The sequence below is a fragment of the Thalassophryne amazonica genome, chromosome 7 (genome assembly GCF_902500255.1).
Source record: "Thalassophryne amazonica chromosome 7, fThaAma1.1, whole genome shotgun sequence".
Taxonomy (NCBI): domain Eukaryota; kingdom Metazoa; phylum Chordata; class Actinopteri; order Batrachoidiformes; family Batrachoididae; genus Thalassophryne; species Thalassophryne amazonica.
In genome coordinates, this window is record NC_047109.1 from 35,526,496 (window position 1) to 35,542,741 (window position 16,246).

The 16,246-nt window shown below is 41.9% G+C and overlaps 1 protein-coding gene across 5 annotated transcripts in view; it reads left to right on the forward strand.

Annotated features, from left to right (window-relative positions):
- arhgef1b (Rho guanine nucleotide exchange factor (GEF) 1b) overlaps positions 1–16,246 on the forward strand; it is a 175,646-nt gene that overhangs the window by 106,964 nt on the left and 52,436 nt on the right. For all 5 annotated transcript variants that reach the window (XM_034174005.1, XM_034174006.1, XM_034174007.1 and 2 more), the window contains exon 7: positions 5,949–6,089. In XM_034174005.1, the coding sequence (XP_034029896.1) occupies positions 5,949–6,089 (141 nt within the window). The remainder of the gene's footprint in view (positions 1–5,948; positions 6,090–16,246) is intronic.

The window sequence follows — 16,246 nt, forward strand, 5'->3', positions numbered from 1 at the left end:
TCTTGCTGGCTTTGATCTCGTTGTCTCGTAGGCCCTATTCACTACTTGCCTAGCTCGACCACCTACCTCACTTTCTTCTTCTTTCAGTTCATACAAAATCCTTCTTGGTGACTTGTTTTGACTTGTGGCTGTGTTATTTGAGTTTTTGAACATAACTACTAAAACAAGTGATATACTGTACATGCTAGTACAGTACATTTTGAAATTAATTAACAATTGGAAATTCACAGCGCGTCATTTCTTTCCACATTTTATGTTACAGCCTTATTCCAAAATGGATAAAAAATAATAATTTTTCCTCAAATTCTACACACAATACCCCATAATGAAAATGTGAAAAAAGTTTTTTTTTTTTTCCTTGCAAGTTTATTAAAAATGGAAAAAGCAAGAAATCACATGTACATAAGTATTCACAGCCTTTGCCATGAAGCTCAAAACTGAGCTCAGGTTCATCTTGTTTCCACTGATCATCCTTGAGCTGTTTCTATAACTTAATAGGAGTCCACCTAGGGTAAATTCAGTTGATTGGACATGATTTAGAAAGGCACACACCTGTGTGCATGTAAGGTCCCACAGTTGACAGTGCATGTCAGAGCACAAACCAAGCATGAAGTTAAAGGAAATGTCTGTAGACCCCTGAGACAGGATTGTATCAAGGCACAAATCTGGGGAAAGTTGCAGAAATATTTCTGCTACTTTGAAGGTCCCAATGAGGGCATTCAGCTGCATCATTCATAAATGGAAGAAGTTCAGATCCACCAGAACTCTTTCGAGAGCTTGCTGCCCATTTGTAAGGAAGACATCACCTGTTGTGCTAAATAGGGCTTCAATATGTTACCAACTCTGTTGAAATGTTCCAGTTGATTGACTCCCTCTGGTGTTGAAACATAAAACAAGTGAGTGAAATAGAAATGTGTTTTGATTAAAAAAAAATAGTACTTAAGTAATAATGAAAAGAGTAAGTAGAAGTTGCATTATTTATGGAAAGGCTACAGTCACTGTGGAGTCTGGGCATGTACGTATTGCCCAGCTCTATTTGTACCTTGTACTGAATTTCACTGAACAGCTACCAAATGCAAAGTCAACACATTTACGTAGAATCAACTGCAGACATTTTACAGTACGTTCTTCATTTGCCAAGGAATAACAAGGGAACAGGCTACACCTGGCCATGAAATGGCTTGTCGGCAAATTGTCCAATTACATATGGCCTCTGAAAATGAAGTATAAATATGGCTGTAATTCCTAAAATGTTAATGCACTATTTTTGTTCAACGCCTTGAATTTAGTCTGAAAATCTACACTACAAGCACATCTTGTGGCACACAGAGGCAAAACTACGAAAACTGTCACTGTCCAAACACTTGGACTGTAGTTCATCCGAGTTTACAAATGCACCCAAATAAGTTTAATGTGAAATGCACAATAGTGTACTCCACAGCCAAGATCTCTTTTTAACATTGTGACAATAAAAATAAAACATTCATAACTACATGACTACAGATTCTAAACTAATTATGTACAGTGTTCAGGAAACTCTGTATACATATCCTTTAAAATTGTTTTTGCCTTTACCTCTGTTTTGTGTTTAACCTCTGGAACCTAGTATAGGTTTTTGGGTGTACACAAACCTTTGTACATATAGTACACTGCCCTCTAGAGGCTTTGATAGAGATACTATATCTGGGGTTAAGTTAAACCTCAGCTACAGTTTAAACCAGGGGTTTTCAAAGTGTGGGAGAGTGAGCCCCCCTCAGAAAGTAAATGAATAGCTACCCCCCCCCCCCCCCACCGACACACATACACACAATTTCAAAATCTTTGTGTTTTCCTTTTTATTCTTTTACACATCTTAAACACAGTTTAATAGTATTTACGCGTTTTTAAGGAACTGCCTATGCATTTACACATTTTGCAGCCTTTGTAAACATTTTAAACATGTTTTTTAAAAACTTTCTATTCGTTCACACATTTTACACCCTTTTCAAACATTTTAAACGTGTTTTTAAAGAACTTTCTATTCTTCAATTTTTACCTTTTGTCATATTTTAAACATTGTTTTTTTAACATTTAAACATCTCTGTGTGTTTTTAAATGTCTTGGGCATAAATAACACATTTTAAGATAAATAATATTAATTCAACTTCAGGGATGGGTATTGATAAGATTTTATCAATATCAGTGCCGTTATTGATTCCGCTTATCAATCCGATTCCTTATCGATTCCTTTATAAATACCTCCTCTGAATTATCTGTGTACTAAAAGTAGGGTTTACAGGTTTTCTATGTCAATAACATTTTATTGAGTCTTAAAGTAAATAAAATATTAAATTGGTCACTGGATCCTTGATCTCTGGAGATAAATAAAAAGAAACAATCTGTTGTTTTTCTCAAAAGGATTTCCTTTCAGATATTAATGTCATGAATGTCACTCCATACCGCTGAGCTGAGCTCTTGCAGCTGGCTGCGCTGCAAGTCAGCATCAGTGTAATTCATCATTAAGGATATGATTCCTTCTTTATGTTCTCTAATGCCATATACCAACACAGTGCAGAGTAGCTACCTAAACTCTGTAAGGGAGATAGAGTATCTCGTCAATAGTTTTACATCCTCATTGAAGACAACTTTGGATGCTGTAGCTCCTCTGAAAAAGAGAGCTTTAAATCAGAAGTGTCTGACTCCGTGGTATAACTCACAAACTCGTAGCTTAAAGCAGATAACCCGTAAGTTGGAGAGGAAATGGCGTCTCACTAATTTAGAAGATCTTCACTTAGCCTGGAAAAAGAGTCTGTTGCTCTATAAAAAAGCCCTCCGTAAAGCTAGGACATCTTTCTACTCATCACTAATTGAAGAAAATAAGAACAACCCCAGGTTTCTTTTCAGCACTGTAGCCAGGCTGACAAAGAGTCAGAGCTCTATTGAGCTGAGTATTCCATTAACTTTAACTAGTAATGACTTCATGACTTTCTTTGCTAACAAAATTTTAACTATTAGAGATAAAATTACTCATAACCATCCCAAAGACGTATCGTTATCTTTGGCTGCTTTCAGTGATGCCGGTATTTGGTTAGACTCTTTCTCTCCGATTGTTCTGTCTGAGTTATTCTCATTAGTTACTTCATCCAAACCATCAACATGTTTATTAGACCCCATTCCTACCAGGCTGCTCAAGGAAGCCCTACCATTATTTAATGCTTCGATCTTAAATATGATCAATCTATCTTTGTTAGTTGGCTATGTACCACAGGCTTTTAAGGTGGCAGTAATTAAACCATTACTTAAAAAGCCATCACTTGACCCAGCTATCTTAGCTAATTATAGGCCAATCTCCAACCTTCCTTTTCTCTCAAAAATTCTTGAAAGGGTAGTTGTAAAACAGCTAACTGATCATCTGCAGAGGAATGGTCTATTTGAAGAGTTTCAGTCAGGTTTTAGAATTCATCATAGTACAGAAACAGCATTAGTGAAGGTTACAAATGATCTTCTTATGGCCTTGGACAGTGGACTCATCTCTGTGCTTGTTCTGTTAGACCTCAGTGCTGCTTTTGATACTGTTGACCATAAAATTTTATTACAGAGATTAGAGCATGCCATAGGTATTAAAGGCACTGCGCTGCGGTGGTTTGAATCATATTTGTCTAATAGATTACAATTTGTTCATGTAAATGGGGAATCTTCTTCACAGACTAAAGTTAATTATGGAGTTCCACAAGGTTCTGTGCTAGGACCAATTTTATTCACTTTATACATGCTTCCCTTAGGCAGTATTATTAGACGGTATTGCTTAAATTTTCATTGTTACGCAGATGATACCCAGCTTTATCTATCCATGAAGCCAGAGGACACACACCAATTAGCTAAACTGCAGGATTGTCTTACAGACATAAAGACATGGATGACCTCTAATTTCCTGCTTTTAAACTCAGATAAAACTGAAGTTATTGTACTTGGCCCCACAAATCTTAGAAACATGGTGTCTAACCAGATCCTTACTCTGGATGGCATTACCCTGACCTCTAGTAATACTGTGAGAAATCTTGGAGTCATTTTTGATCAGGATATGTCATTCAAAGCGCATATTAAACAAATATGTAGGACTGCCTTTTTGCATTTACGCAATATCTCTAAAATCAGAAAGGTCTTGTCTCAGAGAGATGCTGAAAAACTAATTCATGCATTTATTTCCTCTAGGCTGGACTATTGTAATTCATTATTATCAGGTTGTCCTAAAAGTTCCCTAAAAAGCCTTCAGTTAATTCAAAATGCTGCAGCTAGAGTACTGACGGGGACTAGAAGGAGAGAGCATATCTCACCCATATTGGCCTCTCTTCATTGGCTTCCTGTTAATTCTAGAATAGAATTTAAAATTCTTCTTCTTACTTATAAGGTTTTGAATAATCAGGTCCCATCTTATCTTAGGGACCTCGTAGTACCATATCACCCCAATAGAGCGCTTCGCTCTCAGACTGCAGGCTTACTTGTAGTTCCTAGGGTTTGTAAGAGTAGAATGGGAGGCAGAGCCTTCAGCTTTCAGGCTCCTCTCCTGTGGAACCAGCTCCCAATTCAGATCAGGGAGACAGACACCCTCTCTACTTTTAAGATTAGGCTTAAAACTTTCCTTTTTGCTAAAGCTTATAGTTAGGGCTGGATCAGGTGACCCTGAACCATCCCTTAGTTATGCTGCTATAGACGTAGACTGCTGGGGGGTTCCCATGATGCACTGTTTCTTTCTCTTTTTGCTCTGTATGCACCACTCTGCATTTAATCATTAGTGATCGATCTCTGCTCCCCTCCACAGCATGTCTTTTTCCTGGTTCTCTCCCTCAGCCCCAACCAGTCCCAGCAGAAGACTGCCCCTCCCTGAGCCTGGTTCTGCTGGAGGTTTCTTCCTGTTAAAAGGGAGTTTTTCCTTCCCACTGTAGCCAAGTGCTTGCTCACAGGGGGTCGTTTTGACCGTTGGGGTTTTACATAATTATTGTATGGCCTTGCCTTACAATATAAAGCGCCTTGGGGCAACTGTTTGTTGTGATTTGGCGCTATATAAAAAAAAATTGATTGATTGATAAAGAACACAGGACGTGTCATTGTGGGAGGAAAAAAATCATTTTAGTCTGTTGTAGTTTGTTGTCTGTATCACAACATTTAGAAAGAGGTTTCATTTGATTTAAAACGGTGATTTACTTTGAAGTTATTAATTCCGACGGGACTCTAGTTTGACTCGGCAGGGAGCAGCGCAGCGTTTGGAGCTGTGCGAACGGAACGGAGGACAATTCTAGTTTCTTGCCTGCAAAAAGACAAGAGTCCCAGTTAGTGACTTTAATCTGCACAAAAGTGACTCACAATTGACATTTTTAAATGGCTTTGAGAGGGGTTAAGAAGCAGAGTTGCCGCTTCTGAAAAGCAGCGAAAAAATGACCCAACGAAGCAGTTGGTTGGAGCACTGCTTCGTTCCTTCAAGCTTCAAGAACAGCTGCTGCAGAAATGGTTGATTTCAGACCCACTGCAGGATCTGTAATCAACTTAAAGAAATGATAATTTTCCCAATAAAATACCAACAAAAACAATGGCCGCTCTGAAGGGCCAATAAGGGAATCGTTTCGCAAAAAGCTATTGATGTTGGTAGATCGAATCATTTCTTCTCAAAAAGAACTGGTTCTCGATTACCATCCCTTGCACCCTCCCCCCCGAAGAACTCTGGCACCCCCAGGGGGGGCGCGCCACACAATTTGAAAACTACTGGTTTATACGGTCACACTGACAATAATGGTGGGATTTAAGAGGTTATATAACAACACAGTAACAGCACTTCTTATACCTTAACTATTATTAAACTACTTACACAATCATTTACACCACCCTTAAGAATTGTAGGTATTTTCCTTTCAGTATTTTGTGATAATCTTGTGAAACACCTTCCTTTTTGTGATGCTTTTGTTTCTTTTTTATAGGCAAAAGAGGATGATGGGTATGACCCCAAATGAGGCTGAGCTGGCAGATGTGGAGAGTCACTACCCCACTGACCGTATTCCAGTGGAGATGAAGGAAAAGTGTGTTGCTGAGACTCTCCTTGAGCGGATGTCTGAGACTCAGTGAGTGTTCACTGTGCTTATTCTGCTGCTGTCAATAATGATAATAATTGGGAAACCTCTGTATGCTAATGAAATCGCAGGCCACCGAGGGCTGATAAACATCCACAGGCCCTCCAGGATGTTGTTGTTGTTATTGTTGTTTCAAGACACAAATTACAAAGTGCTGTACAATTTAAAACAAAGATCATTGAATTGCAATAAATATTTTAACAAATTTAAAAGAGAAAACCAACCATACACATCATATACTGTATAACAAATTTCAAAACAAAATTCAGAGCATACTGTAATTATAAACTGTAGAATGGAGATAGGTTTTCAGATTGACTTTAAATATTTGAACTGAAATGGACCCACTAACAGCAATATAAGATGAGAAAAAGCTTGGTGACCTGCTGACCCAATCTCAAAATGTGGAAGATGGAGCAAATCTGCATACTGAGATCTCAGTGAGCATATTGGCAGATATGGATAAATTCCATATGATATGAAGGTGCACAACCAGTAAAACGTTTATAGGCCACCAACAAAGTGTTAAAATCGGTTCTCGCCTTAACAGGAAGCCCATGAAGAGAAGCCACTGCTGGCGTGATGTGCTCAAATTTCCTGGTTGTACTTAAGACTCAAGTAGCCATATTCTATTTTGTGTCTATCCAGAAAAAAAAAAAATTGTAGTAGTCCGTTCAAGAGGACACAATCAGTGAATCAGTATTTCAGCATTCACAATACAGAGGATTGGCCTAATTTTTGCAATGTTTCATTTGGAAATAAGCTATCTTAGCTACCTCTTTGATATGTATATCACAGTATTGGCTGCTTCCTTCTTATTTGTGGTCCCCATAGCAGCTTTGATATGGCTCTCTACATGTTGATTTGGCATGTTTTATGCTGGATGTCCTTTCTGATGCTCTTCCCCATTACAACCCCTGGCAAAAATTATGGAATCACCAGCCTCTGAGGATGTTCATTCAGTTGTTTAATTTTGTAGAAAAAAAGCAGATCACAGACATGACACAAAACTAAAGTCATTTCAAATGGCAACTTTCTGGCTTTAAGAAACACTATAAGAAATCAAGAAAAAAAGATTGTGGCAGTCAGTAACGGTTACTTTTTTAGACCAAGCAGAGGAAAAAAATATGGAATCACTCAATTCTGAGGAAAAAATTATGGAATCACCCTGTAAATTTTCATCCCCAAAACTAACACCTGCATCATATCAGATCTGCTCGTTAGTCTGCATCTAAAAAGGAGTGAACACACCTTGGAGAGCTGTTGCACCAAGTGGACTGACATGAATCATGGCTCCAACACGAGAGATGTCAATTGAAACAAAGGAGAGGATTATCAAACTCTTAAAAGAGAGTAAATCATCATGCAATGTTGCAAAGGATGTTGGTTATTCACAGTTAGCTGTGTCTAAACTCTGGACCAAATACAAACAACATGGGAAGGTTGTTAAAGGCAAACATACTGGTAGACCAAGGAAGACATCAAAGCGTCAAGACAGAAAACTTAAAACAATATGTCTCAAAAATCGAAAAATGCACAACAAAACAACGAACGAATGAGAGGAAACTGGAGTCAACGTCTGTGACCGAACTGTAAGAAACCGCCTAAAGGAAATGGGATTTACATACAGAAAAGCTAAACAAAAGCCATCATTAACACCTAAACAGAAAAAAAACAAGGTTACAATGGGCTAAGGAAAAACATTCGTGGACTGTGGATGACTGGATGAAAGTCATATTCAGTGATGAATCTCGAATCTGCATTGGGCAAGGTGATGATGCTGGAACTTTTGTTTGGTGCCGTTCCAATGAGATTTATAAAGATGACTGCCTGAAGAGAACATGTAAATTTCCACAGTCATTGATGATATGGGGCTGCATGTAAGGTAAAGGCACTGGGGAGATGGCTGTCATTACATCATCAATAAATGCACAAGTTTACGTTGATATTTTGGACAATTGAAAGGATGTTTGGGGATGTTTCAAGATGATAATGCATCTTGCCATAGAGCAAAAACTGCGACAACATTCCTTGTAAAAAGACACATAGGGTCAATGCCATGACATAGGGTCAATGTCAACGAGTAGATCTGATTTGATGCAGGTGTTAGTTTGGGGGATGAAAATTTACAGGGTGATTCCATAATTGTTTCCTCAGAATTGAGTGATTCCATATTTTTTTCCTCTGCTTGGTCTCAAAAAGTAACCGTTACTGACTGCCACAATCTTTTTTTCTTGATTTCTTATAGTGTTTCTTAAAGTCAGAAAGTTGTCATTTGAAATGACTTTAGTTTTGTGTCATGTCTGTGATCTGCTTTTTGTCTACAAAATCAAACAACTGAATGAACATCCTCCGAGGCCGGTGATTCCATAATTTTTGCCAGGGGTTGTACATGAAGAATGAGCACAGATGTTCCTGAACTACGAACCTTCTGTTTTGGAAGCAAATGCAGTGACCACCATGCTGCCCCAAATCAAAAGACAAGAATGGTTCAAAAAATTCCTTCCAAGATTTTTAGCTTTTTCACTGTGTTGAATCACACCAATCACATGATGTTATTTGTATGTATTATTGCAGATGTGTCTGTCCAGCAGAACCAGTAACAGTCATCCTATTCTTATGTGTTCATAAGTAGAAAATTAGACATCTAGTTTTTTACTGCAGTCGAGACACACCTCCAGTTCTGCAGTGTGCAAGGCATTACTGACACAAATGGATATGTACATTTCCAGATCACCAGTGTAACAGTGAAAGTCAATAGAGTAAATAAGAGTGAGCCGAGAACAGAACCTTGAGGTACCCCATACTCCATTGTGAAATATTTTGATGTGCTGTTATTGTCAATCAATCAATCAATCAATCAATTTTTTTTATATAGCGCCAAATCACAACAAACAGTTGCCCCAAGGCGCTTTATATTGTAAGGCAAGGCCATACAATAATTATGTAAAACCCCAACGGTCAAAACGACCCCCTGTGAGCAAGCACTTGGCTACAGTGGGAAGGAAAAACTCCCTTTTAACAGGAAGAAACCTCCAGCAGAACCAGGCTCAGGGAGGGGCAGTCTTCTGCTGGGACTGGTTGGGGCTGAGGGAGAGAACCAGGAAAAAAACATGCTGTGGAGGGGAGCAGAGATCGATCACTAATGATTAAATGCAGAGTGGTGCATACAGAGCAAAAAGAGAAAGAAACAGTGCATCATGGGAACCCCCCAGCAGTCTACGTCTATAGCAGCATAACTAAGGGATGGTTCAGGGTCACCTGATCCAGCCCTAACTATAAGCTTTAGCAAAAAGGAAAGTTTTAAGCCTAATCTTAAAAGTAGAGAGGGTGTCTGTCTCCCTGATCTGAATTGGGAGCTGGTTCCACAGGAGAGGAGCCTGAAAGCTGAAGGCTCTGCCTCCCATTCTACTCTTACAAACCCTAGGAACTACAAGTAAGCCTGCAGTCTGAGAGCGAAGCGCTCTATTGGGGTGATATGGTACTACGAGGTCCCTAAGATAAGATGGGACCTGATTATTCAAAACCTTATAAGTAAGAAGAAGAATTTTAAATTCTATTCTAGAATTAACAGGAAGCCAATGAAGAGAGGCCAATATGGGTGAGATATGCTCTCTCCTTCTAGTCCCCGTCAGTACTCTAGCTGCAGCATTTTGAATTAACTGAAGGCTTTTTAGGGAACTTTTAGGACAACCTGATAATAATGAATTACAATAGTCCAGCCTAGAGGAAATAAATGCATGAATTAGTTTTTCAGCATCACTCTGAGACAAGACCTTTCTGATTTTAGAGATATTGCGTAAATGCAAAAAAGCAGTCCTACATATTTGTTTAATATGCGCTTTGAATGACATATCCTGATCAAAAATGACTCCAAGATTTCTCACAGTATTACTAGAGGTCAGGGTAATGCCATCCAGAGTAAGGATCTGGTTAGACACCATGTTTCTAAGATTTGTGGGGCCAAGTACAATAACTTCAGTTTTATCTGAGTTTAAAAGCAGGAAATTAGAGGTCATCCATGTCTTTATGTCTGTAAGACAATCCTGCAGTTTAGCTAATTGGTGTGTGTCCTCTGGCTTCATGGATAGATAAAGCTGGGTATCATCTGCGTAACAATGAAAATTTAATCAATACCGTCTAATAATACTACCTAAGGGAAGCATATATAAAGTGAATAAAATTGGTCCTAGCACAGAACCTTGTGGAACTCCATAATTAACTTTAGTCTGTGAAGAAGATTCCCCATTTACATGAACAAATTGTAATCTATTAGACAAATATGATTCAAACCACCGCAGAGCAGTGCCTTTAATACCTATGGCATGCTCTAATCTCTGTAATAAAATTTTATGGTCAACAGTATCAAAAGCAGCACTGAGGTCTAACAGAACAAGCACAGAGATGAGTCCACTGTTACAGCGCTTTCTGAAAGACTTCTAGTGTAATGAAACTTATTCCCCACTGCTGGGTAGTCCATCAGAGTAAATGTAAATGTTATTAAGAAATGATCAGACAGAAGGGAGTTTTCAGGGAATACTGTTAAGTCTTCTATTTCCATACCATAAGTCAGAACAAGATCTAAGATATGATTAAAGTGGTGGGTGGACTCATTTACTTTTTGAGCAAAGCCAATAGAGTCTAATAATAGATTAAATGCAGTGTTGAGGCTGTCATTCTCAGCATCTGTGTGGATGTTAAAATCGCCCACTATAATTATCTTATCTGAGCTAAGCACTAAGTCAGACAAAAGGTCTGAAAATTCACAGAGAAACTCACAGTAACGACCAGGTGGACGATAGATAATAACAAATAAAACTGGTTTTTGGGACTTCCAATTTGGATGGACAAGACTAAGAGTCAAGCTTTCAAATGAATTAAAGCTCTGTCTGGGTTTTTGATTAATTAATAAGCTGGAATGGAAGATTGTTGCTAATCCTCCGCCCCGGCCCGTGCTACGAGCATTCTGACAGTTAGTGTGACTCGGGGGTGTTGACTCATTTAAACTTAACATATTCATCCTGCTGTAACCAGGTTTCTGTAAGGCAGAATAAATCAATATGTTGATCAATTATTATATCATTTACCAACAGGGACTTAGAAGAGAGAGACCTAATGTTTAATAGACCACATTTAACTGTTTTAGTCTGTGGTGCAGTTGAAGGTGCTATATTATTTTTTCTTTTTGAATTTTTATGCTTAATTAGATTTTTGCTGGTTATTGGTAGTCTGGGAGCAGGCACCGTCTCTACGGGGATGGGGTAATGAGGGGATGGCAGGGGGAGAGAAGCTGCAGAGAGGTGTGTAAGACTACAACTCTGCTTCCTGGTCCCAACCCTGGATAGTCACGGTTTTGAGGATTTAAGAAAATTGGCCAGATTTCTAGAAATGAGAGCTGCTCCATCCAAAGTGGGATGGATGCCGTCTCTCCTAACAAGACCAGGTTTTCCCCAGAAGCTTTGCCAATTATCTATGAAGCCCACCTCATTTTTTGGACACCACTCAGACAGCCAGCAATTCAAGGAGAACATGCGGCTAAACATGTCACTCCCGGTCCGATTGGGGAGGGGCCCAGAGAAAACTACAGAGTCCGACATTGTTTTTGCAAAGTTACACACCAGTTTAATGTTAATTTTAGTGACCTCCGATTGGCGTAACCGGGTGTCATTACTGCCGACGTGAATTACAATCTTACCAAATTTACGCTTAGCCTTAGCCAGCAGTTTCAAATTTCCTTCAATGTCGCCTGCTCTGGCCCCCGGAAGACAATTGACTATGGTTGCTGGTGTCGCTAACTTCACATTTCTCAAAACAGAGTCGCCAATAACCAGAGTTTGATCCTCGGCGGGTGTGTCGTCGAGTGGGGAAAAACGGTTAGAAATGTGAACAGGTTGGCGGTGTACACGGGGCTTCTGTTTAGAACTACGCTTCCTCCTCACAGTCACCCAGTCGGCCTGCTTTCCCGGCTGCTCGGGATCTGCCAGGGGGTAACTAACGGCGGCTAAGCTACCTTGGTCCGCACCGACTACAGGGGCCTGGCTAGCTGTAGAATTTTCCACGGTGCGGAGCCGAGTCTCCAATTCGCCCAGCCTGGCCTCCAAAGCTATGAATAAGCTACACTTATTACAAGTACCATTACTGCTAAAGGAGGCCGAGGAATAACTAAACATTTCTGTTATGTGTCGACGCGGATTGAGGAGCGAACCTGCGTCAGACAGAACCCAGCGCTAAAAATAACCAGAAAGCGGTTCCAACAACAAAAACAATTTATTTTTCACCTGTGCCTAAATAAAATGTACAAAACCAAAACCAACGTCCTTCTGGAGGAGTGACTGTTGGCACGCTCTCCAGCGCCCGCAAGGAGAGAAGTCCGGCGCTCCTGGACCCACTACCACCAGACAAACACCCCCCAGGTGGACACGACAAACTGACTCTCTTTAATGTGTGCTGACAGCATGTGTCCTCACCCTTCCTTGCTCCACGGGCTCGATGTGTCAAACCCAGGCACGGTCCCCAGCGCCTCACAAACGAACATCACAAGGTCGAGCTCCCGGCAGTTCTGCCCGAATCACACATGCCCTAAAAGCAGAACGCCATCCAATCATCCGCTTCAGCTGAAAGTCTCCAAGGCTGCACGTGAGCACCAGTCACAGGTGCCCCACATGATGTCCATGAGGGTGAGGACTCTTCAGCCAGCACCTTCTCCACAGACAAATCAGTTTCCATGCCACCTGAGGAGCAAAGAAAAGAAAAGAACACCAAAACATCCAGCCACACCCCCCCAACACACAACAGTACCCCCCCATCAACGGGAAGCCTCCCGGCGACTGAACAGACCAGACCCGAGAACAGCACCTCCCTCCAGGGTCCACGTCAGGAAGTAGACAGCACCATGCTCCCAAGGTCCACCACAGACAGCAGGACAGGCACCGCAGCTGGAAGGCCGGCTGGAATCAACAAAGCCCCAAAACATACCCCAATACACTCCAACACAGAAAAAAAACATAAAACCCACCCAAAACCTCCCCAGGGGACCGTCCCATCAAACCCCGGGAAGAAAAGAAAAACTCCCAAACGTCAAAACCCAACACAGCCCCACAAACACAATACAAACAGAAATGCATAAAAGAAAAATAACAAACAACCCCCCCAGAATGACCTGCAGAGTCCAACCCCCCCCAGAAGGCCTTCATCGCCAGTTCCAGGAGGAACAGCCAGAACCATGATCCCACACAGGTCTCCAGGTATACATGGAGCAAAACGGCGCCCCCAGGGGACCGTACCATCAACCCCAGGAGGTACCCTCCCCACAACCCCGGAACCCCAGACCCGGTCACACTTGGCCAGTTGGCCCCAAGCCAATTCCCCCCCAGAGGACCGTCCCATCAACCCTGGAGGTGGAACCCGGAAGGAAACAGAACAAAATCAAACATCAACCCCCGGAGGACTACCAAAAACAACTCCAGGGGGATATAAAACGACTGTAAACCCTGTTACCCTCCCCGGCACCTCGAAAGACCCCAGGTCCCTCCCAGAGCCTTCGGCGGCTCAATTTTGGCGAATGGCTCAAAATATCAAGCCGGAGAAGGGAACAGAAAAAAACTAACCCAGCTCCAACCCCAAGGCACAGCAGAGAACCGGAAATACGTCTGGTGCCCCAACTCGACCATACCCCAGCCTCTCGGGAGGGGTGGAACTACCGAAATGGCGAACGGCAACAGATCGGCCCACCCCTCCGACTGAGGTAAGTCTCCGCTGCACCACACCCCGGCAACACCAATGACGAACGGTACAAAGGCTCACCGAGGTTGGAGTGGAACCGGGCCCTAACCAAACCAAAAAAAATGCCTCTAACACCCCCCCCTAGGTGCAGAGGTCTTCTGAGAATGCTCAGCGTGGCCAACCTGCACCACCCCACCACCCACAAGACAAACGGTCTTGGGGCAAGTGAGGTTGGGGTTAGGGATGTAGAGAAATAAAAAACAAAATAAAACGACCCAACAACCCAAACAGAAAATACCTAAAAACACATAAAAATTAATAATGACGTGAGCTCAGGCAGACTTCCAACCGCCTAACAGTCACTCCACCAGATACGCCTCTGACTCCCCATACAATTATAACCCCTATTTAAGGAAAAAAACATTTACCCGTGCTAGATTTTTTTTTTTTTTTTTTTTTTTTTTTTTTTTTTTTTTTTTTATGTGTGTTATGTTGCCTGTCCCGGAACACTTGGAGACACGTCACCATTATTTCTCTTGACGTTTACATGTCGGGGCAATACAGTAATCTCTGCTCGTCCGAGCTGCATGGGCTCGTCAACAGGAGGAGCCAGAGGTCCCGTCGGAGGAGCCTCAGTGGGGCAAAGAAGAGGCGGCCCAGATCTGTGTCGGGGAAAGCCCCGAGACGAAAAAAGCCGCTCTGATGGGCGTCCTCTCTTGCGTCCACGCTCCTTCATCTGATCATCTAGACGAATCACCAACGATATTAGCTCATCTAATTCGTTTGGCTCGTCACGAACTACCAGCTCGTCTTTCAATGACTCACCCAACCCATCTACAAATACGCCTCGTAAAACTGCGGCATTCCAACCTGTGGGTGACGGAGTTATCGGCACCGGTATCGATAGTGCCGCAGCTGGAGCAGCAGGAAGCAGAACGGCTTGCGCTGCAAGCTCCGTAACACGGGCGTCTGTTTGTTTAATTTGGTTCGCGAGATGCTGTAATTGCTCCCGTATGTTCTCCAAGTGTTCTTGAACTTTTTCGACAAAAGGAACCGCTTCTGCCGCTGGGTCCATTATGGAATGGCCGGGAACTACTGTTATGTGTCGACGCGGATTGAGGAGCGAACCTGCGTCAGACAGAACCCAGCGCTAAAAATAACCAGAAAGCGGTTCCAACAACAAAAACAATTTATTTTTCACCTGTGCCTAAATAAAATGTACAAAACCAAAACCAACGTCCTTCTGGAGGAGTGACTGTTGGCACGCTCTCCAGCGCCCGCAAGGAGAGAAGTCCGGCGCTCCTGGACCCACTACCACCAGACAAACACCCCCCAGGTGGACACGACAAACTGACTCTCTTTAATGTGTGCTGACAGCATGTGTCCTCACCCTTCCTTGCTCCACGGGCTCGATGTGTCAAACCCAGGCACGGTCCCCAGCGCCTCACAAACGAACATCACAAGGTCGAGCTCCCGGCAGTTCTGCCCGAATCACACATGCCCTAAAAGCAGAACGCCATCCAATCATCCGCTTCAGCTGAAAGTCTCCAAGGCTGCACGTGAGCACCAGTCACAGGTGCCCCACATGATGTCCATGAGGGTGAGGACTCTTCAGCCAGCACCTTCTCCACAGACAAATCAGTTTCCATGCCACCTGAGGAGCAAAGAAAAGAAAAGAACACCAAAACATCCAGCCACACCCCCCCAACACACAACACATTTCACACCCAGAGCAGAAAAGTGCGGGAGAGACAGGAGAAGCCGCCATGCTAAATCGGCTAAAAGCTAGTAGCTACGCTAAGCTAGCGGATTCCTAAAAACACGCAAAGTGAATAATGTGTAAATAATTTAGAGGTGATTCAGCAGAAGGAGTGCTTTAGTTAAGGCACGTAAAGATTACACTGGGAAACAAATCGTAATCTAGATAACTAGATCAATCTAACTGCGCAGATTAAACAGCTAACAGATACAGAAAAACACTGCTGTGCTCCGGAACAGGAAGTGATACAATACCGCAGTGAGAGCCAACCACCAGTAGAGGCCTTGTCAGTAACACAGTGAGATTGACCTGCCAAGTACAGTGAGGAAAATAAGTATTTGAACACCCTGCGATTTTGCAAGTTCTCCCACTTAGAAATCATGGAGAGGTCTGAAATTTTCATCTGTCATCTTCATGTCCACTGTGAGAGATCAAAAAAAAAAAAAAATCCAGAAATCACAATGTATGATTTTTTTTAATAATTTATTTGTATGTTACTGCTGCAAATAAGTATTTGAACACCTGTGAAAATCGATGTTAATATTTGGTACAGTAGCCTTTGTTTGCAATTACAGAGGTCAAACGTTTCCTGTAGTTTTTCATCAGGTTTGCACACACTGTAGCAGGGATTTTGGTCCACTCCTCCATACAGATCTTCTCTAGATCT